A 25,560-nucleotide genomic window follows, 5' to 3' on the forward strand; every position below is an offset into this window, starting at 1 on the left:
CTAATATAATATTATGTCTTATACCTAGACTAACATACCGTCTCCGCTCAGAATCGTTTTTCTTATACAATGATATTATATCATTGAATTCAAATTTAATACCATCCATTATACAGTTACATCCATTAGGTTACAAGTGGGTCACTGTATAATGTTCCACTCAGAATCTAATAATGAGAATTTAAAATTTTGGAATTTTTTAAGTTAATGTAGATATTTTTATGCTTAACGTGTTGGTGAAATCGGAATTTACCCATCTTATTACTTACCTTTTTGTTATTCATGGTTATCTGGTACAAGTAAGAAAGTAAGATAGGTATATTCTGATTTCACCAACACGTTGAGCAAAAATATCAACATTATGGTTGTATATCTACAACCGTGATTTCAACCATGTGTCTAATGCGGTTCCCAATTACATTTTATTATTAATAACTATTATTGAATATAGATAAAATGACAACAATCGTCTGACGTCAGGCACTCAAATATGTATCTAGGAAATTGAGCAGCCTTATCACAATACAACCATCAACTAGGTACCATCCTTCTCAAAAGTATAGATTTAAAAAACATATTTAAGAGCCAGTTATTAAAAATTATATTATTTTAACTTTCCCTGTACAGTATAATAAGCAAAAAAAAAAAAAACTTAACTTTTAAGTGTAATATGAATTATAATTATTAAATAATAAAATTTCTTAGCAATAGAATTGAAAGTTTAACAAAAATTATAATAATTGATCTTATGTAGCAGATGACTTTAAATAATTTTTAGCTTTTTCATAATTGTTATCGAATCTCTTCAATACTATAATATTCTGTATAGTGTTGGTAAATCCATCTGCTACTAACATCTCTAATAACATATCAATATCTTTGGGTATGAGACGTTGAGCTGTTGTTTGTGCATCCAATTTTAAGTTTTCAGAAGTGGTTGATGAGTTCTGTAATATTTAATAAAATGTTTCTTTTAATTTTAAATTATTAGTTATCGTGGCAATTATAATTTAACTTTACATCATTAGTTCCTGCAGTTGATGACAACTTTTCCTTGTCCTTCTTGATTTTTTTCTGGCGCACACCAAGGTTGGGCTTTATGTCTAGGTCTTCTTCGCCTAAATCAATACATATATTTTAAAAACTATTGTTTATTCAAAATGTATATCTCATTATATTTTTTAAACTTAAATTTACCTAAGGAATTATTCTTGGATTTGTTTCCAGAACCTATGTCTAAGTGTTCAGCCAAAATCGACCTATATAATATATATATTTTAATGAGTAAACTATTTAAAAAATTATGATATATATTTAATAATACCTAATACTTGAAAAAGTACTGGTTTTATTTTCATCAATTTTTTTAGTTAAGTCATCTGATAATCCATCAATTTTGGTTGCTAATTTATCAATTTTATTTGATAACATCTGAAATTCAAACTATAATTAATGTTTTCATAAAATCATAAAATAAATGTTTTTATTACCACAAATTGAGCTTTTGTGTCATCTGGCAGTTCATGAATTACAGTTACCACAAGTTCTACATTGCAATAAATTTCTTTGGTTACAGCATTATAGGCAAGTTTTGTTTTCTATAATTAATAAATACGTAAAAAATTAAGTCTATAACCCCCTATAAACATTAAAAATTATAAATTAAATAAAAATAATATATTAACAAATGAATTGTTTTATATGGTAAAACTATGGTAAATTTATATTATTCTTGAGTATAATAAGCAGTTTATAAGCAAAAAAAAGTTGTGTTGCATACCCATTTGAGAATATTTAGATTATTTAGCATATTTCACGAACATTTTCTTACTAGTTAGAAAAAATACTATTTAATTTTAAAATTATTATTGTACCTAAAACGTATTTTCCAACCATAATTTTTGTATTATTTTCATAAAATAAAACTCAGAGATGGTACTATTTAGTCACCGTGCTGTTACATATTACTTTACCTAACCTATACTCATAAGGACATAAATATTATCAAAACTTCAAATATTAGATTTGTCAAATGACAATTACGGTAAAAAAATCCAACTGTTCAATTCCAAAGACACAATTTTAATTTTTATAGTGCAATTATTCCAATATGCAAGTTTATACCTCACTAATATAATTATTTAAGGAATATTGTAAAAAATAAATAATACAAATATTGTGTATCTAAGTATTCACCAAGCATGCTCAAGCCCCATTTTTCTTTAATAATGATTTTTTTCAAATTCTTGAATGTTTTTCTATTACTGGAATATCCTGTAACCATACAAACTTTTATTTTTAAATGCAACCCATTTTTTGAAAATGTTGACTGCAGTGCATTCTGAATGCAGTGCGTGCTTTCCTGGCGCCGGAGCTTTTTATTTGTTTTCAGTTTATAATCGACGACGTTTTAGCTTCCCGACTCCGGACCTAACCTAAACCTAAAGACCATATTTTCAAATTCCTGATATTTTTTTGTATTACTTAAGGAGTGTCTTGTGGTGATACAAGCTTTTATTTTTCAAATTCGTACCCCTTATTTTTTATTAAAATTTTTTTAGCTGGTGATATTCTTGAAAATGTTGATGTATCAAAATCAAAATTCTAATAAGTAGTTTCCAAGGTTATTAAAAAGTTTGTATCAACGATAATAGTCCTTAAAAATAGTAACAAAAATATAAAATAGATGTAATATTCAATCTAGTAGTTATATTTATACTCTGACCATTTTTACAAATTACCTAGGTATAAGTAACCTGTATCTAGATTAATATTAATCACTACAATTTTCAAATAACCATGATAGTCCCCATACCTTACTGTATAATATAGTTAGGCTATATACATATTCCAATATACTAAACCTATAATCCTTAGTAGATAATGTAAAAAAAATAACTAAAAAACTACTCATGCAAATGTATAGTCTAATACATAAAAATATTCAGAACAATTATCCATTAAATTATTATTTAGAGTGGAAAAGGGGTTGTTCTTATTTACAGAACAGAAGTTTGTATCTTTACAGGACACTCTTTAAGTAATAAAAAATCAGAAGATTTTGATAATAGTGTATCTAAGGATATTTAAAATTTCTAAAAATTATATTTTAAATAACTGATTTATTGAAGAAGTAATAGGGGGTCAGTATACTTATTGAATTATAAACTTAAAGTTAGGGGCTGGAATTATATTCTTTTGCACATTTTTTTTGAGTCTATGCAGTCAGACGGGGGTTTGAAATCTTTACAAATCATGAAACAGATGAGTTATTTGCAAGTTTTTTTTGCATATTTGGGAATATTTCGTATAATAAAGAATATTAGAGAATATATTGATTCATTTTTATAGATGTTCAATATTTTTTGTTGCAGTGTCGTAAATAATATAAATTATATGTCCGATAATAGTTATTACTGTGGCCCTTGGGTTGAAATGATGAAAAGAATTGTTGGTGCTCTCAGATGCTGCGCCCTTAAACATCTCCCAGTCAGTCCGTACTTAAATGTAAAACAGTTTTTGACTTAGAATCCATAGAAAACGATCTAATATTTATTATAGCCCATTTTCTTGTACTCGTAACATCCCTCAAAAGTTTAGAAAAGTATAATGTGCCCAGTGTCGGCGGTATGATTTGCGAGGCCCTGTGCAAATTATAAACACGAGGCCCTGGACCTAAATCCAAATTACCATATATCGTTGGTAAATACATAATTAAAATATTTTATATTTTCATCACTGTCAATAGTTATTATCTATATATATAAAAATGGAGACAAAAATGTATAACAATTTATCAATCGAGAACGGCTGGTCCGATTTGGCTCAATTTTTTTTTAAGATGTTCGTAACTACCAAGAGGTTTTTACGAAATAAAATTTTAGGAAAATCCACCGCAAAGGTAGGAAATCTCAAATCTGTATGTCATAAATACAATAGTGGCGCAACAGTGTATTATATTATATTGGTTGCTATTGGCTAATCGGGCATGTTTGTTGATTTCATATAAAAATGAATCGCAGAATGTGTTGCTAAGCGCAATAATTCTACAGTACGTGTGTTGTGACTGAACTCCTAAATGGTTAGACTGATTTGAATGAATTTTTTGTATACGTTTGCGTTTATTCATCTGATTTTAGTACGGTTAGGTTAGGATTTTGTATTAATTGATTATATCAATCCACCATAGGTAGAATACGACAAACTTGGTATAACTTTGATACTTTAGAGTTAAATCATACACTAACGTACATACAGCACGGGGTCTGCGATCTACCGCAAGTAGATTGCCTACCTGATAATGTACTGCTGCGAACCAGAATTTTTATTCCGGGCAACGGAAAAGTTAAGATTAATTTTGAATCCATACACCGAATATTAAATAACGAATTGAACAAAGTTTAAGTCATATATAGTTGGTACACTTAATGGGCAATGAAGTGCACGGGTTCAGCTAGTAACATAATATATAACATAGACAGAGTCAATACTTTTATAGGTTATTGAATTAAAAATAAAAAAAAAATACTAAAATTAAGCATATTAAAAACATAAAACTGTAAATAAATAAAATACAAATTAAAATAGCCAAAAAGTGTGATTAAATAATAATCGTTTAAATTAAGACATTTTTTTCTCAGCTTTCTGTACTGCAATAGTATCTAGAATATTTTCTAAGCTTAAACTGTTTCCTATTTCATTTCTTATGGTGATTGATGCTAAACCAGCTAATTTGAATTGTGACAAACTACTTCTTAGAACATTTTTTATTAATTTTAATTTTGAAAAGCTTTCTGCTCCTGCTGAAAGTATCGGAATTGTTAATAAAATTCTTAAAGGAACTTCAAAGTTTGAAAATGAACCCAATGACTTTTTAACCAATATCAATGTCTGTAATGCTGTCATATTATTATCAACCATCTCTCGAAGAATGAGAAGTTCTTCAAATAAATCAATAGCATCTACATATTTATCTTTGCTATCTGTTAAAATTATTTGAAGATCTTGGCAATGTTTTCAAATTTCTTCGTCAGGCATAGTTTTTAACTTGCTTACATCATACAAAAATCCAAAATTAAAATTAAAATTATTTATTTGGTTAAGTTGCTTCAACATTGACATAATCGCTGAATCCAAAATAACTAAAAAATATTGTGCGAACATTTTGCTGTGGATCTTGAAGGGTTTCATCAACACTTTCACAACTAAAATATCTTTTCTTTTTTCTGTAACGTACTTCATTAAACATAGGTTCAATCTCAATAGCAATTGCTAGTTGTTTGGCAGTTTCCATTGCTTCTTCAAATCTGTTGTCTCGGTATTTTTCATGAAATACAATAAGACCTTTAAGCATATCAGTTGAAACATCCAATTGCATATTAGGATTTTGAAAATTCTTACTTACAATATTTACTTCTGTAAGTAGTTCATACCAGACTTAATAAAAACTCAAAACTTCCGACTTCATTCAACAATGATAATGCTTCACTTTTAGTAATTGGGTCATCGAACATCTCTACAATTTCACTTCATGCATGCATCACATTTTTTACTTGAAAACCTATGGCTTTAACACTATTAATCTAGCTTTCCCATCTGGTCTCGGACCATTGCTATACAGTGAGATTTAAATATGTCCCATCTATGAGTAAACGCTGAAAATAAATTATATTTTCTACCAAAATATCCAAAAAATGTTATCGCTTTGGTAGAACTCTTAGCAGAATCTCTTAAAACTAAGTTTAGACTGTGAGCAGAACATGGTACAAAGAAAGTTCTTGTATTATTTTGTAATATTCTGGACTGAACACCTTTATAGAGACCGATCATGTTTGACCCATTATCATAACTTTGCCCTCTACAATTTGATAATTTTAAACCGTATTCATCTCAATGATTTATGGGGTTCCGTAGCAAAAAACGGAACCTTTATAGATTTGACATGTCCGTCTGTCACAGCCACTTTTCTCCGAAACTATAAGAACTATACTGTTGAAACTTGGTAAGCAGATGTATTCTGTGAACCACATTAAGATTTTCAAACAAAAATAGAAAAAATAAAAACAACAACGTTTTTACTAATAAATTACATTTTTAATATTTTTTATCCTAATAATTTTTAAGTTTTTTTACTTTTTTGAATAACTACAAAGAGTATAATTTCATATTTTAAAGCAGAATATTTTTCTGAGTATTTTGATGCATAAAAATCAAATTTAGGACGAGTTATTTATGAGTTATAACTTACTAAGTATTTAAAGTTTATTAAAGTGGACAAACATTTGGTAGGGTAAACCCATACCACTTCACACCATCAATCTCTAAAATTTAAATAATTATAACTACTTGCCCTAAATTTGATTTTTAAGAATGAAAATAATAAGAAAATTATTCTACTTTGAAATATGAAATTAAACTCTGTTGTCATTCAAAAAAGTAAAAAACTTGAAAATTATAAGGATAAAAATAGTTAAAAATATAATTTATCAATAAAAATGTTGATTTTAAACTTTAAATTTTAAATTTTTCAAAAACTAAAATATTTTGAAATAATGAGTGTTTCATGATAAAAGAATCACCCTGTATATAAAAAAAAATTATTGTTGATAAAATCATTTTTCAGGTACTGTGACATTAAAATGAATAACAATTATTATAAAATAAAATAAGTTAGTATTTTCTTCACAATCTACAAAATATGCTAAATAATCTAAATATTTCCTAACCAATGAAATATTCTCAAATATTAAAAAAAAAACTTTTTTTTATGAACTGCGACAAATCAATCGTCCAATTTTTTTTACTTAAGATTGCGTTAACTCAATAACAAAATGTAGAAACATATAAATCCAGCCTATAATTATCACACTAATACTTAGCACCAATAAATGTCTGTTAGTCGGATAATTTTTATACTGTCATAAAACTTTCAGATAAAAAAAATAATAATCATAATATATTGTTTAAATTAATCATAGCATAGTTTAAAGGATTTCCGCATAATACTTGCTATCTATATCTCAGATTCACTTGCAACATAGATAAAACACATTGATGTAAAATAGTTGATTATGATTTTGAGTAATCTAGTTTTATATTTTATTGTTATTTGATTTTATATTTGACATAAAATATCAAATAATATTGTTAAATTAAATGGATATTCAATTATTTTCAGATACTATTATGACAAACCAAATGTCATACCCTAAAAATATTATTCTCAATAATTTTTAAAATCAGTTTATTTAAAATCATATAAAAAGATTTGTTAACTTTTATATTGAAGCGAATTTATCTATTATCAAACACTATTACAGTCACTTAATAACTGACCATACTGAAACAATATTTTTTATTTGAAATTTAAAATTTAAAATACAAAAAAAATTTCAACAATTTTTTTAATATAATGCAAAATGATGAACTTTACCTTTAAAAATTCAATATCATCGTCTGAATGGATTTCCATCTAAAAAATTATTTTTAATTCATAAGTTTGAATATAATACTAGGTGCAGGTACATAATATAGGTATTTATAAAATGAAATACAAAATATGTAAAAATGAAAGAAATTATTATACAGGATAATTTTTTAGACATGCTCACCCTATTTTGGTATGTTTAAAATTTAAATTATTCATATTTCACATTCTGATATTTAGAATTTTTAAATATACTTGAAGACCATATTTTCAAATACTTGAGGTCTTTTGTGCCACTTAAGGATGATCCTGTGACAAAACAAACTTTTTCATATAGGAACCATCTTTTTCACTTTTAAATATTTAATTTTTTTTGGTTGAGTATAAATGGATGAATATAAATCAAAATTTGAACTAGGTAGTAGTTTTTGAGTTACGTATTTAACTTTGTGTACTTTATGTCTATGATGATGGGGTATATATTTGTGGACTTATCGCTATTGATCTATCAATATAAACCATTTGTAAAAATGATCAAAGTATAATAATATTATATTTAATATTAGATATTGTTTACCTATACCATATTGAACCAAGGACTAAGATAGTATGGACTGGTATCGACTACCTTATCAGTGGCCCTAAAATGTTTCTAAAGCCGCCGTAAAATTTTTTGCAAGAGGATGCTCACCGGCACTTGGAAGTGGGAATGTATAAGTTTAAAAGAGTAAAAGAGTTCAATTACCTAGGTAAGGTACACTTATAACTCAAAAAAATGAAATACAAGAGGAAATAAAAACAACGATACAGGCAGGAAATATATGCTAATTTGGACTGAGCAAGATGTTTAAGTCAAGGATCGTATCTAAGAACCTAAAGGTGAAATTTTATAGTGCTCTGATACGTCCGGTGGATACAGTATGGACGCAAAACATGGACGCTCCACAAGGCACAACAAAATAACCTACTAATATTTGAAAAAAAAATTCTTAGATCCATCTTTAGACCATGATAGATGCAAATACAAGAGAATGAAATATCAGAAATAATGACGAGATTAAAGAGATGTACCAAAAACCAAACATAGTAGATGAAATAAGGAAGAGGCGGTTCTTATGAGTTGGTCTCCCATGGCAAAAAGTCGGATCACTTATAGTTATATATTTGTGGCATACTAGTGGTACAATGTGGCACTCCAGTAAGAATAGACCAATAGGACGATCAAGATGGGAGGACCAGGTGATGAAAGATGTGAAGCATATTGTACCGGACGCAAAGTGGAGTGTTAGCGATGAACAATGAGAAATGGCATAGAATATGTTTGTCAGTATGGTCTTGACTCTTAAAGGCCAATAACTACCAAATGTATTATGTGGGTACTTAAAAATGATAAAATTCAGAATTTGAACAAATGTATTATAAAAGGAAAAATGGGGGTAAGCATGTTTGAAAATGTCCTCTGTATGAAATATTATTTTGATCTTTGACTACTGATGTTATGCACATGTTTTCTCTATTTGAAACATATACAAGGGAAATCTCCATTTAAAAAAGTATTTCCAATAAAGTTAATTGAATACAGTGGCAAGGTATTTATATATCTAAGGTATAATCATATTTGAACGAAGTAGTCAAAGAGTTAATTAGCAATAATGGATTAGAATATTATGTATTAAAATTATCTTACCATTTTTCCATCAGGTGTTGGACATAAAATGACTAATTCATCCGTTTCCTCTAATTTTAATTCATCTTTCTATAAAATAATTAATATTATAAATTTAATATAATTTATATCTAAAGAGTGAAATCAATTCTTGAGATAGAACTAATAGTTTATGCTAGAAGCTAATAAAAATCAATGAAATTAATTGGTAAAATTAATCGTCAGTTAATAATAATTGTTAATGCAAGTATAAATCTATTTATTTACCAGTTTTTCAATAAATCCAGATACATCTCCGGGAGTTTTTATTTTAAGTTCAAATAATGCTTTTTTATAGCGAATGTTAAATGTAACAAAATCGTCAGACATGTTTGGGTATGTATTTTTATTTTAATCAAAAATTATTAATATGCACGAATATGCACTATGGTGTACGATGTATGATGTATTGAACGCGTAGACAAGACAATGAAAATATAGAATTTAATAGGTTATCTCGCGTCCATGGGGTGAAGAGTTTAGGGGGAATACTCAACACTGCCACTGGTCTGGTCACTAGTCCCTATACAGTATTAGAGTACACTATATTGTATAAGTATACTATTACTAATATGGTGTAAGACGTGAGTGTCACAGTACGAGTACGACAGAAATATGGTGATGCAGCAGCTAGCAGCCGATACGACGAGTAGAAAAGTTACAAGTTACAACAGGCCTACAAGAACTGGAGAAGTAAAACGAATAAAAACGGAAAAACCTAAATGCTTACATATCAAAAATACAAAACTAACAAATCGGCATATTTATTAGTATCATATTTGGTATTCACATTTTGCAGCATAATATAGAAAACTGTCCCCATCCCTACTACCATAGAACAGACACGGTTTCATGGTGGTTATCAATATAGTACCGTAGTTTGTCCAACGAGCGTCTAGATACAGCACAAGTCACGGACTAAGATAGTACTATCTTAGTCCGTGGCCCCGGCGCGCGTGTTATCAAGATTACCATTATTCAATTGAATCAGTTGTACCAACAAATATTGTTATTCGACATCCACACAAACGATTTTGTTTTATGTTTGTGAGGGAATTGGTACATTGTTTGATCAGGTTATATTGAAATTTGAGGTTACTTTTTAGTGGGATTGAAATTTGTCAAAATTTTATTTTATGTTAATAAAAAAGTTTCATACTTATTTATTTGAATCGTTTGTAATTCTCTTCAAATTTGGACATTATGTAAGTAAATTGAATTTTCATTGAAGTATAAGTATAGAACTATTGTTTGTCCACGTATATTTCTGTTTAAAAATGTATTCTTCTGGTCTAATTGTCTTAATGTGATATTTTGGAGTCTGTTTTCTATTGAACCATGTGACGAGTTGTTTACCTGTTTAGATAGAAAAAAAATTGTTTTTTGTTTATATTAGATTCGTTCACCATGTCGGCCGATCTAAGTTGGATGATAATCAGGAACAGTAATGCGTTTTTGTCAAAGAAAACTAACATTAAGAAACCATTCAGTAAAGTATGTTAAATTTTAGTTACCAATATAAATAATATAATATATTTTATTCTTCACAATACACGACTTAACTTGATATATTTTTGTTAGGAACCAATGAACTTGACAAACTTGGCATCAAAACGCTACAATGGTCTTGTACACGATAACAGTATTGGTGTGGAATCGGCTCCTAACAACAAGGGATTCACTGTCATTACTAAAAAGCGCAAGTTGGCAGTGAGTATAAATTAATAATTTAAAATTATGAGTATTAATTCCAATGATTATTGATTGTTATTATTATTATTCTGATTGTTATAAATTGGGATCTTTCTGGGCTAATTTGTAGTTTGTTGTTGTCATTTGAAAACAATTAAATTTCTCATAGACTTCTGATCTACTTTTGGCATCAAATATGCCTACTGATAAGTGCAACTACATTTTATTTTTAAGTTAGGTACTTAATGTGGTAAATTATCTACTATACTCTGTTCAGGATAAGGGTACCCAGTCGCTCGGACGAAAACTAGTACTGTTCGCGCATGCATCTTGTTATAGGCCACAGGGAGTGCTGTAGTCTTTTTATAACCATGTATATACATGGCGGTGCGCTGCCAAATCCAACAGTCGACTGATTTGGTCGTACAATGCCGACCAATCACAGGGCATCTGATGTCGCTTTGGGGGCTGACAGCTGTTGGCGGCCTAGTATGCATGCGCGATTTGGGCACTCTTAACCTGAACAGAATATAATCAATTCCATACTTATTAATACTTTCTGAATCAGTAATATCGTTGATTATAAATACTAGATTGCTCACTGGCCGGTTTTTCGGTGTCACAGAATATTTAATCCCAGTAGATGACTAGGTGATATCAACCACAAGCCCCCGCACCCATTAACATGGCCACTCAGTTTGGTCAGATCGGATAACATAGTAATCACTAGTAGTCACATCGCCTCGCCATCTACCGTGAGTAAATATATTGTGTCACCAAAAAACCCGCCAGTGAGCAATCTATAGTATTTATAATCAGTGGTAATATGATGTTTACTAATATAAGATTTATATATTTATTTATTTATATATTTTTTTTATTTATTTACATATATTGAACACAATTTCTAATTTGTTCAATTATGTATATTCCGTTCCAATAGAAAAAGTACATATTTTTTCATCCATTACGTCTCCCACCACTTTTGCTCATTCGGTTACAATCGTTAAATGTTAGGCCAATGGTCGGCAATAATAGGCTGCCGCTGGGTGGTAAGTAGCGGGTGAATGTAGGCCTCCATGCTAATGCCAGTGACAGTCAATGCTCTCATAAAACGGAGTATATATTAAGATTTTTAACTAAACAAACATTTAGAAACTTCATAATACCAATAATTTAAGTGATGAATAATGCTTCACCAACTCTGAAATAATTTGAAGTTAACATAATATTTTGAATCTGATAAATTTTTGGTATAGTTGAGTACACTGTACTACAATATTAATCATTTAAAAAATAGTATCTAATGTTCTTTCTCTCATTTTCACAATATTATACATATTTCTTAATTCTATGTTTATAACAAACTGAATGTATATCAAAAGTTAAAGTAGAGAAACTTTTGAGGAATCTTATTTTCAAATCTTAAATTTAAAAAGAAAAATTGTTAAAAATTTCTAACTTTAAATGCTCATAAAAAAAAAATTGCGACTTGTTTTTAATATTTTTTAACTGGCATTGTAACAATATATTAAAAGTCTTGCATTACATTTTGAAGCTTGACCCAAAGAATAGAATTTTATTAACATAAAAAAAATTGGGAACTGAAAATGTCCGTTAACAGCTCAAAAGAAGTCAAAATATTTTTAAGACAGAGTAAATATAAACATTCAGTGATAATTTCATGTATTTGTAGTCATTTGTTTAAAGATCACCAAAAAGCAAAATCGATTTTCTGTAAAAATACAAGATGTTGAAGTTGAAAATCGCAGCATTATTATCTATTAATCGACTACTTATCGTACACAGGCATTAAAAAAAAAAAAAAAAACATTGTAAAATCAAATACATTCATCGCTCTTCTCAGTATCTTAAAAACATAATATTTGTTATAGTTTTTATATTATATACTGTATACTAAATATTTAACTTTAATCCAAATATCATTTTTAATAGTTTGGCTGTTGCTGTTGATCTGAAATTAATTTGTCAAGTATATTCTTTAATAAACGCCAAACGATCATATTGCTAATAGTATGTTTTTCATTATGAATTATATTTAAACTTCTTCATGATAATATTATCCCAACAAAAACACTCCCATAAAATCTGTGGAAAAAATGATTTCTAAAAGTTGTGATATCATTTTATAGCTAAGTCCTTTAAAGAATAGGTATTATTAATGTTAAATTAGTCTGCTAAATAATTGAACATAACAAATTTTGCTAATTTAAATTAATTACACAAAGATAAATAATATGTAATGCTCAACTAATGGCATCCAATTATAAACTCGTCATAAATGTTTAATTTGTATGAATTATTTTCACTAATTTATTGGTTAACTTAGCCCAACTGATGAATATTGCTTCACCAACTCTGATACATTTTGAAGTGAATAATTGCATAACTGATGGGCATTTACTATTTAATGTTAAAGATTTTAAAGTGGCTTTTGTATGCCCCTAAACACTAATTCTATATTTCTATTAATATACTTAATTTAATTTGTTTATAATTGTTTGTATTAATATATTACATGTTGCTGTGTAGTGGGAAATCTTCCCAATGAGTTGTTAAAATTTAATTAAACTCTAAATTCCTTGTACTATTCCAGATATATAAAAACTGTTGTACACCATTACAATATGTAACTAGTTGTTAATTTTTTTTTTAGAATAAACCAGGAAAGTCTCTTGTGAAAGTAAACTTTACTAGTGGTCCAAGAAGATCATTGTTCAAGTTGCGTAAATATTTGCTTGGAAACAGCTACAGAAAAGACCTTATCCAGGTACTATAATTATACAGAAAATAAATAATTAACAATTCAATTTATAATTTCTATTTTAGGCTTCGCTAAGAAGGGCTAGTGCCATTTTGGAATCACAAAAACGAGCTACATTGGCCCTAAAGAAGTTGGGTAAAAGCAAGAAACCTGATGCTTAATAATTTTAAAATATATATTTTTTTTTCTTAAAAAGTACAGTTTTTATTTTTATTTTATTACTATCCTGTGTTTGTTCTGCAAAATGGACAATAACCTAATCTTAAAACTTCTACTTCATATTCATCTGAATGGAACATCTGAAAAATAATTATTTTCACAAAACAAATGTTGTTAAGTTTGCAATATTAAACAATATACCTTAAAACAATTTTGACAGTTTGTCACTAAAAATCCAGGTAATACATTTTTGTAGTATTTAAATTTCAATGGTCTTGGCCATTTACAAACTATTATACTAGTACTGCTCATTGATTGTAGTATAGTTTTGTTAACTTTTATAGGTTGATAAGTATTTTCTTTATTCTAAGTAAAAATAAAAATAAAATGATTTTATGGTAAGAAGAAGTTCAATACATTTTACCTTAAGCATAATTGTAAATTAAATTGTGATCTTAGAATTCAAGTAGTGATCTACTCGTTGCAAAAATAACTTAATACATTTTAAATTATGATAATCAGTACTTTGCAATTTTACCTCAAAATTCATAAGTTTATACGTGAACGGGTCAACTGATTGATCTTGACTTTCTTCATCTAAAATGAATGTATTCATTTCCTGAGATTTATTTTCAGGCTCTTTTGATTTACTTTCATCATGAGAATTTTGTATTAATTTCAATGCTTCAGTGTCTGATATATTGTCTTCCAATTGGAATTCAATCAATGGTAAAATTTCTGATGGATAAAAATACATTAAATTATTAGTTTCAGATTCATGATTATAATTGTGTATACTAGTAATTTGTACAAATAGCTATAGTAGAGGTGATAAGTATTAAGTATTAAAATTTGCATGATTAAGGTCTTAGGAGCAAACAATTTTTCTGGATCATTTAAAGCTTATTTAATCATAAAATGTTCATCTATTAATTGAAAAAGCTAGTTTCATAACATGTTAATCATGTAGGGTATATCGAAATATATATTCATACAATAATACAAACCAAATTTTATGTGGGAAAATATAAACTTATGATTGCATGTGATACATGTTTGAACCACTGGAGAATTATAAGTCAAACAACGATAACACATCGATAAAAGATCTTCATTGTCATGAAATGGCTTTGCGCGAATACTCAATGAAGCAAGATCTACATAATCCTTGAGTAATATAATGATAATACATATTATATTTTATTGGTATTTTGAATGTAAGTAAAAAAATACTACTTGATATTCAGAAGGAATTCTTAGCTGTTGTAATTTTGTTAATATTTGTCTTGCTAACTTAAATGCTCTCATGGTAAGTGCTTGTTTTGATAATGAATATAATATCGCACTATAACATGAACAGTTACATTAGAATATTTTGCTTTGGTAATTATTTTGTAAATAAGTTAAATTTTCATGTTTTGGCATATCTTTTGAATTATTAAATAGGTATTCAAATATTCAAAGTAAGCTACTTGACAGATACATAATCTAATATTGTTTTCTTAAAATTAAATAACTTACAATTTGGAAACTCCTTTTAGATGTATATTTTTTGTTTTGTTCATGAGAAATCGTGATATATTGAATAAAGTTTCTGGTTGATATGACATAAAAGGATCTTCCTGCAAATAACAAGGTGCAGACAATTTTAAATATCACATTGAGTATATTAAAGGAAGTAAGAAGATGAGAGGTCAATTGTACAAACCATGTAGCGGTGAATAGCATTGTACGCATAATATATTGAAGCATACTTGTCATACAAATTGTATTGGTTTATCATTTTATCATTTTGTGAGTTTTCATTACTTAAATAAATAACTTTTGTTAAACATATTGTCTTTGCGTTTATATCTAACAAAAGTTAGAGAGTAATTACCTATTTGAAGCAATATTTAAATATTGTCTACTTAATAACCAATAATAATAACCAGCATCTTGAAAACGTTGTTCGTCAACAGCATTTTCGGTTAACATCTGTAATACCTGGAAAGCACGTTCTGGTCGGCCACCTTTAAGAAAAGCTAAATAACAAAAGAAAATAATTTTCAATAGAAGTACAATATTGAATACAATAAGTATAAACTGGATACCTTTTTGAGCTTCAACAAATTTATCATTTTCTGCCAGCCATTCAGCATAGGGTAAATACACTAGAGGAGCGAAAATCGGGTTTTTTTCAACTAGAGCAAAGGCTTGATCCCAATTATGGGCTTCTACATGCAAAGATATCATGTCAGGTCCCATATCCTTGCCCAATTTAGCATAAATTTCAACAGCACTTTCTGTATCACCTAGTTTACGGAGCTCATCACCAATTCTACTTAGAACTATTTCTTCAGCTTTGTCAGTGTGGCGTCCAAGTTCTAATAGCCTATAAAATGTAGAATATGGTTAATTGTTATAAATTATGTAACATTTAATAATATACAAAATTACATATGTGTCCAGCAATTATGAACCATAATATCAATAGAACGGTCAAATTCTTCAGCTGAAATATATAGTTCTGCTGCTACTTTATGTTCATCAATACTCATAGCCCATTCAGCACGTTTTATAAGTAACTCTTTATTTTCACCGGCCGTATTTGATCCAATAAATTCCTAAGAACCAGTTAATTAATTTATTATTTATTAGAAATCAATAATTTAACAAATAAATGTATTATACTTGTGCCAAATCAAACATTCTCAAATCAGTGTACATGGTAAAAGCTTTATGTTCAAAACCCCATTTTTGATAAATTCTAGCCGCTTCTTTGAACTTTTTTTCATATGCAAGTACATCAGCTAGCAGACAGTGTTTATCTTTATCATTGTGTGATCCTTTTTCCTTTTAAATATTTAAAATTCTCATATAGCCGTTAATATTATATTATATATTAAAGAAATAATCTAGGACAAATAGACATAGTCAATTGGACGTAAAACAATAATAAGAAAAATATAAGAAAAAAAAATTTTAAAATTTAAACACAATATGAATAAAATATATATTTATTATAAAACGATCAATAGATTAACATTAAAATATTTTAATTAATTATCTATTCTATATTTTTGGTTTTATATATATTATGTTTTAGTTACAAATTATAGGACCATTGATAATGTTCATAATATAACTCTGTGGCTTGGTGCAAGAAGGGCCAATGTCAGATTTTGACAAAATTTAGATTATTTGACCGATGTCATTAAAATTTACTTATGTTATTTGTGTTAAAAGGGTCAATGTCTCTTATGCTGTATGACCAAATTAGATTTGACATTTGCCTTTTTGACAATAATCGATAAAATAATAATCAATTTATTATGGGTTTATGTTGACATTGGCCATTTTTAAATCAGTTAATAAGGGTTATAAATGTATAAGTTACTAACATTATGCTCAATTGAATATTTTTATTCAAATGTAGAAATGTTTTCAAAAAAAAGTCAAGTTCGTTAATTATTAAAAATTGTTTATTTTAAATTTTAGTTTTTAGCCAATGTCAAACTAAAAAGTACATATTTATAATTGAAAAAAAAATGATTCATTCAATGAAATAAAACAATGTAATTAAGTAACAGAATTTTTAGAGTTGCAAAATAAAATTCAAGATTTTTATGTAAATTTTAAAAATTGCATAATTTAATATTTTGAATTCCTGAACATTGTCAAAATATGACATTGGCCCTTCTTGCAGCAAGACATAGAACTAATTCTATTGTATTGTATCGTCCTACGTCCATTTGTCCCTATTTGTTTATATATATATCAGAGCACCAATTGTTTCTTCTTTCTAAAACAACCACAACATTCAGCAAAACCAAACAAATCTTGTGTTGTGAATTGAACTATTATCAATTATTATGATTTTGAAAGTTGGCTTTATTTATTTCTTTTAGCATTTTTAAACTATAACATTTTAAATACTTATAACTATAGCGCGGATTTTTAAGCACTTAAAAGTATCGAAATATGCCATATAATATGCAGTAAAAATCATGAAAATATGCAAAAAATATGCAGTCAAAATCATGAAAATATGTAAAAATATGCAGTCAAAATCATAAAAATATGTAAAAAATATGCAAGAATTTTTTATTTATTTAAAATGTACAACAAAACTTATAATATTAATAACTTTAACGCCTAAAAAAAAAAAATTTAGGAAATTTTCTGAACAACTTAATTTATTATTTAAATTAATAATCATATGCATTTCAAGTTTCGGCATATTCACTATTTACAGACAACGACAAACGATGTAACCGAGTGCCCAGTGGTATGGTCGATAACCGACCGACACAGCAAAAGCTATTAAGTTTACGTCGTAATCGATTATTTATTTATCTTATAATGTTATGAATAAATATAATATATTATATAAATTATTATTTAGTGACTATAAAATTTAGTTTTAATTTTTCTACTTGACAAAATATTATTTTTTTAAATTTTCGCTTCAATATGCAATAAATTTTGAATTTTGCTAAAATATGCAAAAATATGCAATAACCTTTAAATATGAAGAAATATGCAAAAAAAAATTTCACCATTAACTTCAAATTATGATGATTCGTGGAGATAACTAACAAAAATCCAAAAATATTAAAAGGAAAAAAATATGCAATTGCATAGGAATCCGCGCTCTACTTATAACATACATACGAATTGAAATAGCTTAATAAAAAATGTATTATAAATAACCAAAATAAAAACACAGATAATGTTCTTAAAGTTAAATTTGATAATAGGTCAATTTCCCACAAATAGTAAAGCAATAACACATGGTTGGATAATTGGATCTGCTGAATGCACATTTTCCATATTGCGAAAATCACAAAAAGAAAGCAAATACCTAATGGAATATTTGAAAAAAGGGGACAATCATGCTTGGTGAATCACCTTGTATATAAAAAAAAATTTGAGTTACAAATGTATTTACTTCATAAAGCGTAATTAGCTCCAAGTATTTTAATTCATTAATATTAGCAAAAGCTTTCTTGGCAATTAAGAGATCAAAATGCTCTAAGGCTTCTCTAGCTAATATTTTCCAATCAGTATCAGTAACATTAAGACAAGCAATTTGATATGCTTTGCTAAAAAATGAGTAAATTATAAATTAATAACATTTTGATTATTTTTATTCACAAACAATATTTACATACCTAAAATATTTTTTTTCTAAATATTGATATAATGGAACTGATAATGCAACTTCAATAACAGATACTATAGAATCATTTAGAGAAAATATTTTAGAACCCCACATTCCAATTACATGTCCCTATAATATTTATAGCATATTATTAGATTATATCAATATGATTTAAATTTTATACTAATTAAATTAAATTATTACTATGATACGTTGTTGATGAGCTGGAAATTCATCAACTTTGATATTAAATATATGTTTACCCGAGAAACATGCCATCTCAGAAAATTTTGAATTCCAAACCACACTTGTAATATCAGACTCCTAAATCACATAATATATTATTTTAAGTTTGAAAATTATACTTTAGTAGATTTACTTGAAAAAGAAGCTTTTTTGATTTCATATCAAAAAATGAACACACGTTTTCGTCATCAACAATAGCTGCTTTGTCCATTGATATATTAACATCAAAACAACGGATGCTTTTAGTCACATTAAATAATTGCTGCACAACTAAACTATTAACGCGTAACATTAAGACCTATGTATATAATACATTTATTAATATCTAAATTAAATAATAAAAACCTCAAAATTATAAAATACTTGTCCGTTATGTAATCCAACTAAAATTTGTTCTTTACCAGGAGAACCTCCAATAACTTTTAAATATTTCACAACAGAATTCATGGTCCATTCACGTTCATATATACCAGCTAGTGATAAACATTGAAGTCTTGTTTCCTAAAAATTTAAATTAGTAACAAATTAGTATTTTATTTTTCTGAAAACGTGTTTAAATCTCCTTACTTGACACAAAACTAAATTATTTGAACAAACTACTAGTAGATTACAAACAGCATTTTCAGCTAATTTTTCTTTGATCCTATAGTGCATTTCAGATGTATGAATTGAAGATGATTCATATACCACAATTTTTGATGGTAATTGAACCTGAATAAAGTTAATTGAGAATGATGAATGCATCATACACAAAATCAGGGGCGTCCCTCAGGGGACAACCGCCGCCCTACCATAAGTCATGAGATGTTCTTTTTTTCCTCATAGATAAATATATTTTATAAATGTTGTTAATTGCTTCTATACTTATTATAGCGTACAAACCAATAAACATATAGATTATATAAGCATATAGGTTTTAAGTTTTTGTTTAGCAAAGCGGTATTCAACAGTAAAATTGTTTCGCCCAACCGAACTATGGAATTGACCTGATGACGCCCCTGCACAAAATCTATTAAATATTTTTTTAAATACAATAAACTTCAACTTACAGCTAATCGATCTCTATAAATTGCGATTTTTTTAATCAAATCTCTGCATTTTATTCGCACTTTTTTGTTAGTAACTAAATCTTGAACAACAACATCTGTCATATTTTCCCTTATGAATAAAAATAAAAATAATTAATTAATATTAATATAATGTTTACATTTAAACTAAGTAAAAGCATTGTTAGTCAGTGAAAATCTAGAAACAAACAAAATTATCAAGAGTGCCATTTATTTAAATAATAGGTGACTTAAATCATGTCAAGATATTATAGTAATGAATTTAAGACTTTGTGTACCATAACCTTAAAATTGTATGTTGTATAACCGTGCAGTTACAAAAATCTGTAACTTTAATACCTGTATGCATATTTTTCTTGATAAAGTCCATGAATTACACTGAACTCGATTTTGTAATACGCTAATGTTCCATCTTGACAACCTAACGCCTATTAATATAGATAGTTATAACTCGTATTTAAATGTCTATACTCTATATATATATATATTAAACAACATAACAACTCAATTTTAAAAATATCAAAAATTTAAATAATTTGGAAGTTGTATACATTTTTAAAACTAAACAAAAGAAACGTGTTCTACAATTATTATCTATTTAAATATCAAGTATAAACAAAACACAAAACATAAATGGGTATAAGACACTAATATTGTGTCTAAGATATCAAACAAATTTTGTATTGCTTTTTAAAATTAAAATCATGTATTGAGTAAACAATTCAGTACATAACTGTACAGATAGATGGAATATGAAATAAATGCATTTCACACAAAAAAAATTAACTGATATTTCTTTAAGTTGGTGACTTCGTGATAAGGGAAAAAAGGTAAAGTTTTTGTGATTGATAGCTCGCTTCACCATCTGAACGATTCTGTTGATTGCAAATAATAACATTGAGGAATTTATGTAACAAAAAATAGGGTTAAGAATATTTTAGTCACTTAATTACATCTTAAGGACGTCTTACAACTCTTTGCGTATACCACAAATTTTAAATAAAAATTATATATAACTAAATGAAATAAATTGTTTATTCAAAGAAACTTACTACATATTTTGAATGTGGATGCACAGAAGAGGCCCAAATCCAACTGTGCTTATCTTCAAATTCACTCAATTTTATTCCATCAATAGAAAATATGGAGCATTTTCCTTTACAACCGCCAATTAATAAATAGGAATCATTACTTAGGGTTTTAATTGTTAAAGCTTCTATATGTATGTTTTTATTCTTTAAAGTCTACAAAAATATTTTGGATGCTTTAAGTTAAGGTATCAAGTGTTAAGTGAAAATTGTATAATTAATTACTTCAGAACCATTTTTATTATAAAATGATAATTTTTGTCCCCAATCAGTAATGCATAATATTTCATCTCCATTATATCTAGAAGTTACAATGTGCATATAAATATAATAAAATATAATGTAAAATTATTAATTTCAATAAGTACCTAGATGATAACCACGCAATCGCCCAAACCGATTGTCCATCTGATAGCTCAATATTTGCAACTTCTTCTCCGCTTCGATTACGTAAGGAAATACATCCATTATCAGACCCAAGAGCTAATGATTGGCCATCTGTTGACCAAGCACATGTATTTATTTTAAACGAGATTTTATATTTTTGAACAGATTTTTGTTCTAAGGAGTATAAACCAAATTCCATAGAACTGCAACTTGCTAAGTGATGAGTAATTGAATTAAAATCCATGCACTGAACTGTGTCATTATGGCTGGAAAAAAGCATAAAAATGCAGTAAACAATTATAAAAACAAAACACAATGATTACTTGTATTTTCCAACTGGTTCAAATTTAGATGACCAGAGAATAACTGATTTATCTGCTGAACCGGAAGCAAAATATTTGCCATTTTTAGCATTTGTCAAACAAATAACATTTTCTTTATGTCCTAAAAGTGTAAATATATGTTTTATGGTAAATAATACATAATCATTTCATGGTATAACTTTTTATTTTAGGAGAAAATATACAATCAATATCATGGACATAATGAATATTTTGAAAAGCTTTTATCTTATTTAGATTGGACTTCTTAGCATTTTTAATAAGGTTTAGTACATGAGGAGTTTTATATTAATGGGGGTGACTTTGTTACCAATTAAATGTTTAAGCATACGTAGCCGATTATTTAGGGATAGTCTTCTTTTCACTAAAATTTTGAGCCCAAGTTAAGCGTTGATCAAGTATTACACCAAGGTATTTTATTGTAGGTATTGAAGGGATAAGGGTGCCCTAAAGAAATACATTTGGACAAGGGGCTTGCCTGAGTGTGAAAGTAGTGTACTAGCATAAGCGCAACTAGGGGGAGGCTGTGTAATAGCCCTCTCAAAATAAATTATTCAATTCCTAAAATATTAACAAATCTTTAAAAGATTTAACTGTATTTCTTATTTTTTTTTTTTTTTGGAAAAAAATGTACCTAATTATTTAATTTTTTTTTTTATATTGCCTATGATAAATATAGTAAATAACATAAGCTGTATGATTGTATTCGTTTTAAGAAAACAATTTATGTCGGTATGATATAAATTATTTTGTATTTGGTAGGATTATTACACATAATTGTACAGTATAGCTATGCACTGAACTATAACATAGGGAAATAGCAGAATATAAATCCCCTGAAAAAAATCCCTGACCCTAAGAAAAATAACCCCCAGACTACAATATTACTGACAACCACATGGCATTTTTAAAACGTAATTAGTTTAATTATTACATTATTAATATTTAATTACAAATATATTATTATACTTACATTATATAGGTATACTGTTTATTAAAAAAATGTATATATAATAAATAATATTCAAAAATTAATAATAATATTGTTTTGTTTTATATCACAATGTTAATATATGTTAATAGTTCTTTTAAAATATTACTGATTAGGTACATACATTAACTATTTGTTTAATAATTATTAATTTTATTTGATGTATCGATCATTTAAAATAATTTTATTTTATAATCTTTTAAATATTGTATCTACCTATATTAAGTAAAACTTGTAAAATCTACTTCTAATAATGATTATTATTGTTTACATATGGTTAAAATATTATTAGGAAACGTTTAAGGATTAAGGAAAATTTTAAAATTTCATCTCGGGGATATATTATAATTTATAATATAAGGTATTAAGCAAAAAATATTATTGTTAATGTTTGAAAATTATAATTTAAATATTAAGAAATATGGTATAATTAAATACTTGAGTGAATAAATAATTGATTTTTTTAGTATTATTTTTTATATTTTTAAGCAAACATGTATCCCCCCATACATGTTTAAAATTTATAATTTTGTGGGATTACTTTTCATGTAATGACATGTGGGTGCTACAGCGCTCCCAACATTTCAGCCTTAGTTGCGACCAGTGTATACTAGTGTATACTGATTTGCTTTGATTTACTTTAAATTTCTATTTAATATAGGTACCAATTTTCCATCAGGCCAAGAGTAGGTCTTCATTAATCGAGATAATCACTTTACTATCAGCATAGTCAGCAACTGAGGTGATTGGTGATATGGATTGGTCAGAGATGAAGGTATTGTAGAGTAAGGGAGATAAAAAACCACCTTTTATTTCAGACACGGCAGTTCCATAACATATTTAAAATGTGTGATCTTTAAAATAAGATTTGATAAGGAAGAAGCATGATGTAGGAAGGAAGGATTTTAGTTTATATAAGAGACCTTAGTGCCAAACATGGTCAAATGCTTGAAATATGTGAAAAAGCGCAAATGCAGTATAATTTTTTTGCATCTACTATCTGATGGATTTGGTGTGTGGTCGAATACGAGATATGAAAGCCAAATTGAGAACCAGGGAGGATATGTTTTTCAGCGATGATTGGAATGATCTTCTTTTGCAAATGAAGGATAAGAGACTTATTGGTCTGTAAGATGAGGTAGAATCAGGAGATTTGATTGGCTTTTGGATCATGATTATATTTGAAAATTTCCAAAGAAGTAGAAAGTATGACAGTCTAAGTATTGAAGTACCTAACCCAAGTTCGATTCCCGGTCAGGCGGCTAGATTTTAGACATTATTTCCCCTGGAGGAGTTAGCAATTGTATATACAGGCTAGATAATCAATGGCCCTGTTTGGTAGATTTCTAGCAAATTTGGCAGTGATGAGGTCATGAACTTAGTCCATCATTTTGAAATTTACTAACTTATGTATTGATTATTAAAATTTAAAAAATACATCATTTTGACACTAAAAAGAAAAAAATAATAATGTATAAAATAAATGTACATGGCTTATTATATAACATATTATATAATGGTACAAAATATATATAATTTAAAATGTAAGGTATGTAATTTTACCTTTTAAAGTATGTAAAAGGTGTCCATCAATAGATCTATAGATAAGAATATCATGACCCGCCGTTGTAAGTAATTGGGAACCATCAATATTGAAGCAAATACTGTAAATACTTTATGTATATAAAAAAAATCATTAGCAATATTTTATTTGGAACCTATTTAACTTGAGACATTTTTTATTTTTTAAACCAATAAAATATTACCATTGTTGAATTTTATCTTTATCTTGTATTTTATGAAGCCAAATGGGAATACAATGCATCTTTGACTATCTACAAACCGCTTATAATTAATATTAATAAAAAATTTAATTGTATAATAAGAAATTACACAAACTTATACTTGTAAAATATTATTTATATAACTTATTGGAAAAAATGAATTCAAATACATTATACATCATAAATCATATACGAATATTTAATAAGGTAATTTAGACCAAATTTCTTGTAGTACAAAATGTAAAATGTTATTGCATGTTTTTAAGAATACCGAATTTTGAGATTGATTAATAAATAATAATTTAAAATGTCCAACAAATTAATTTATCTACAACCATACACAACCATTGGCATCTCCGTATTCTTTATCTCGATGGTTATTCTTTATCAGGGGTATGAAACTACCAGCCACAGATAATATGTATAATAACATTATTATGTTAATTTATACATTATTTATACATCATTGTGTGTAAATAAAAACGGTTTATATCACTTTCATGAATGAAAAATATAATATCAATTTGGCTTGGAATAAACAACAAATAACATTTATCACTGGCCGCCGAATTTAAAAATATTTAAATTTTCAATATATTATTATCATTATTGTTCTATGTTATTATAATATACAAAATACAAATACAGTTTCACAACTGAGCAAGGCCGTATCTGTGGGTGGTCCAGGGGGTTTGGATCCCCCCGAAATTTTTTCAATATGTCATATTTTTAACCAAATATCG

The 25,560-nt window shown here is 27.4% G+C and overlaps 3 protein-coding genes across 5 annotated transcripts; 1 reads left to right on the top strand and 2 right to left on the bottom strand.

Annotated features, from left to right (window-relative positions):
• Positions 1–662: 662 nt before the first annotated feature.
• ACYPI22208 (uncharacterized LOC100572942) lies at positions 663–10,051 on the bottom strand. Of its 2 annotated transcripts, NM_001246011.2 has the most exons (8): positions 9,360–10,051; positions 9,114–9,182; positions 7,433–7,471; positions 1,491–1,598; positions 1,325–1,431; positions 1,198–1,259; positions 1,021–1,118; positions 663–947 (listed from the first exon to the last, which is right to left on the bottom strand). In NM_001246011.2, the coding sequence occupies exons 1-8, from the start codon at positions 9,459–9,461 to the stop codon at positions 747–749; spliced, it is 786 nt and encodes a 261-aa protein (NP_001232940.1). In that variant the 5' UTR covers positions 9,462–10,051; the 3' UTR covers positions 663–746. The 2 variants fall into 2 exon arrangements, with proteins under 2 accessions (NP_001232940.1, XP_016662431.1); XM_016806942.2 differs by lacking the exon at positions 7,433–7,471.
• Positions 10,052–10,238: 187 nt separating this feature from the next.
• Positions 10,239–13,803, top strand: rpl28 (ribosomal protein L28). The gene is given in 5 exon segments (NM_001162186.2): positions 10,239–10,336; positions 10,528–10,625; positions 10,713–10,841; positions 13,501–13,614; positions 13,674–13,803. Coding segments are annotated over 4 exon segments (426 nt in total). The 5' UTR covers positions 10,239–10,336; positions 10,528–10,538; the 3' UTR covers positions 13,770–13,803.
• LOC100163332 (intraflagellar transport protein 122 homolog) lies at positions 13,766–25,179 on the bottom strand. 2 transcript variants are annotated; one of them, XM_016806946.2, is made up of 25 exons: positions 24,800–25,176; positions 24,597–24,706; positions 22,025–22,145; positions 21,683–21,967; positions 21,540–21,615; positions 21,279–21,470; positions 20,566–20,654; positions 20,209–20,317; positions 19,727–19,870; positions 19,523–19,660; positions 19,293–19,457; positions 19,118–19,237; positions 18,924–19,042; positions 18,701–18,854; positions 16,441–16,602; positions 16,207–16,373; positions 15,861–16,141; positions 15,647–15,791; positions 15,476–15,575; positions 15,289–15,389; positions 15,004–15,112; positions 14,775–14,934; positions 14,306–14,505; positions 13,969–14,133; positions 13,766–13,907 (listed from the first exon to the last, which is right to left on the bottom strand). In XM_016806946.2, the coding sequence occupies exons 1-25, from the start codon at positions 24,856–24,858 to the stop codon at positions 13,830–13,832; spliced, it is 3,549 nt and encodes a 1,182-aa protein (XP_016662435.1). In that variant the 5' UTR covers positions 24,859–25,176; the 3' UTR covers positions 13,766–13,829. The 2 variants fall into 2 exon arrangements, with proteins under 2 accessions (XP_016662435.1, XP_016662436.1); XM_016806947.1 differs by lacking the exons at positions 13,766–13,907; positions 13,969–14,133; positions 14,775–14,934; positions 15,004–15,112 and having other exon boundaries at positions 24,800–25,179.
• Between the last annotated feature and the right edge of the window lie 381 nt (positions 25,180–25,560).

The sequence above is a fragment of the Acyrthosiphon pisum genome, chromosome A1 (assembly GCF_005508785.2).
Source record: "Acyrthosiphon pisum isolate AL4f chromosome A1, pea_aphid_22Mar2018_4r6ur, whole genome shotgun sequence".
Taxonomy (NCBI): Eukaryota; Metazoa; Arthropoda; class Insecta; order Hemiptera; family Aphididae; genus Acyrthosiphon; species Acyrthosiphon pisum.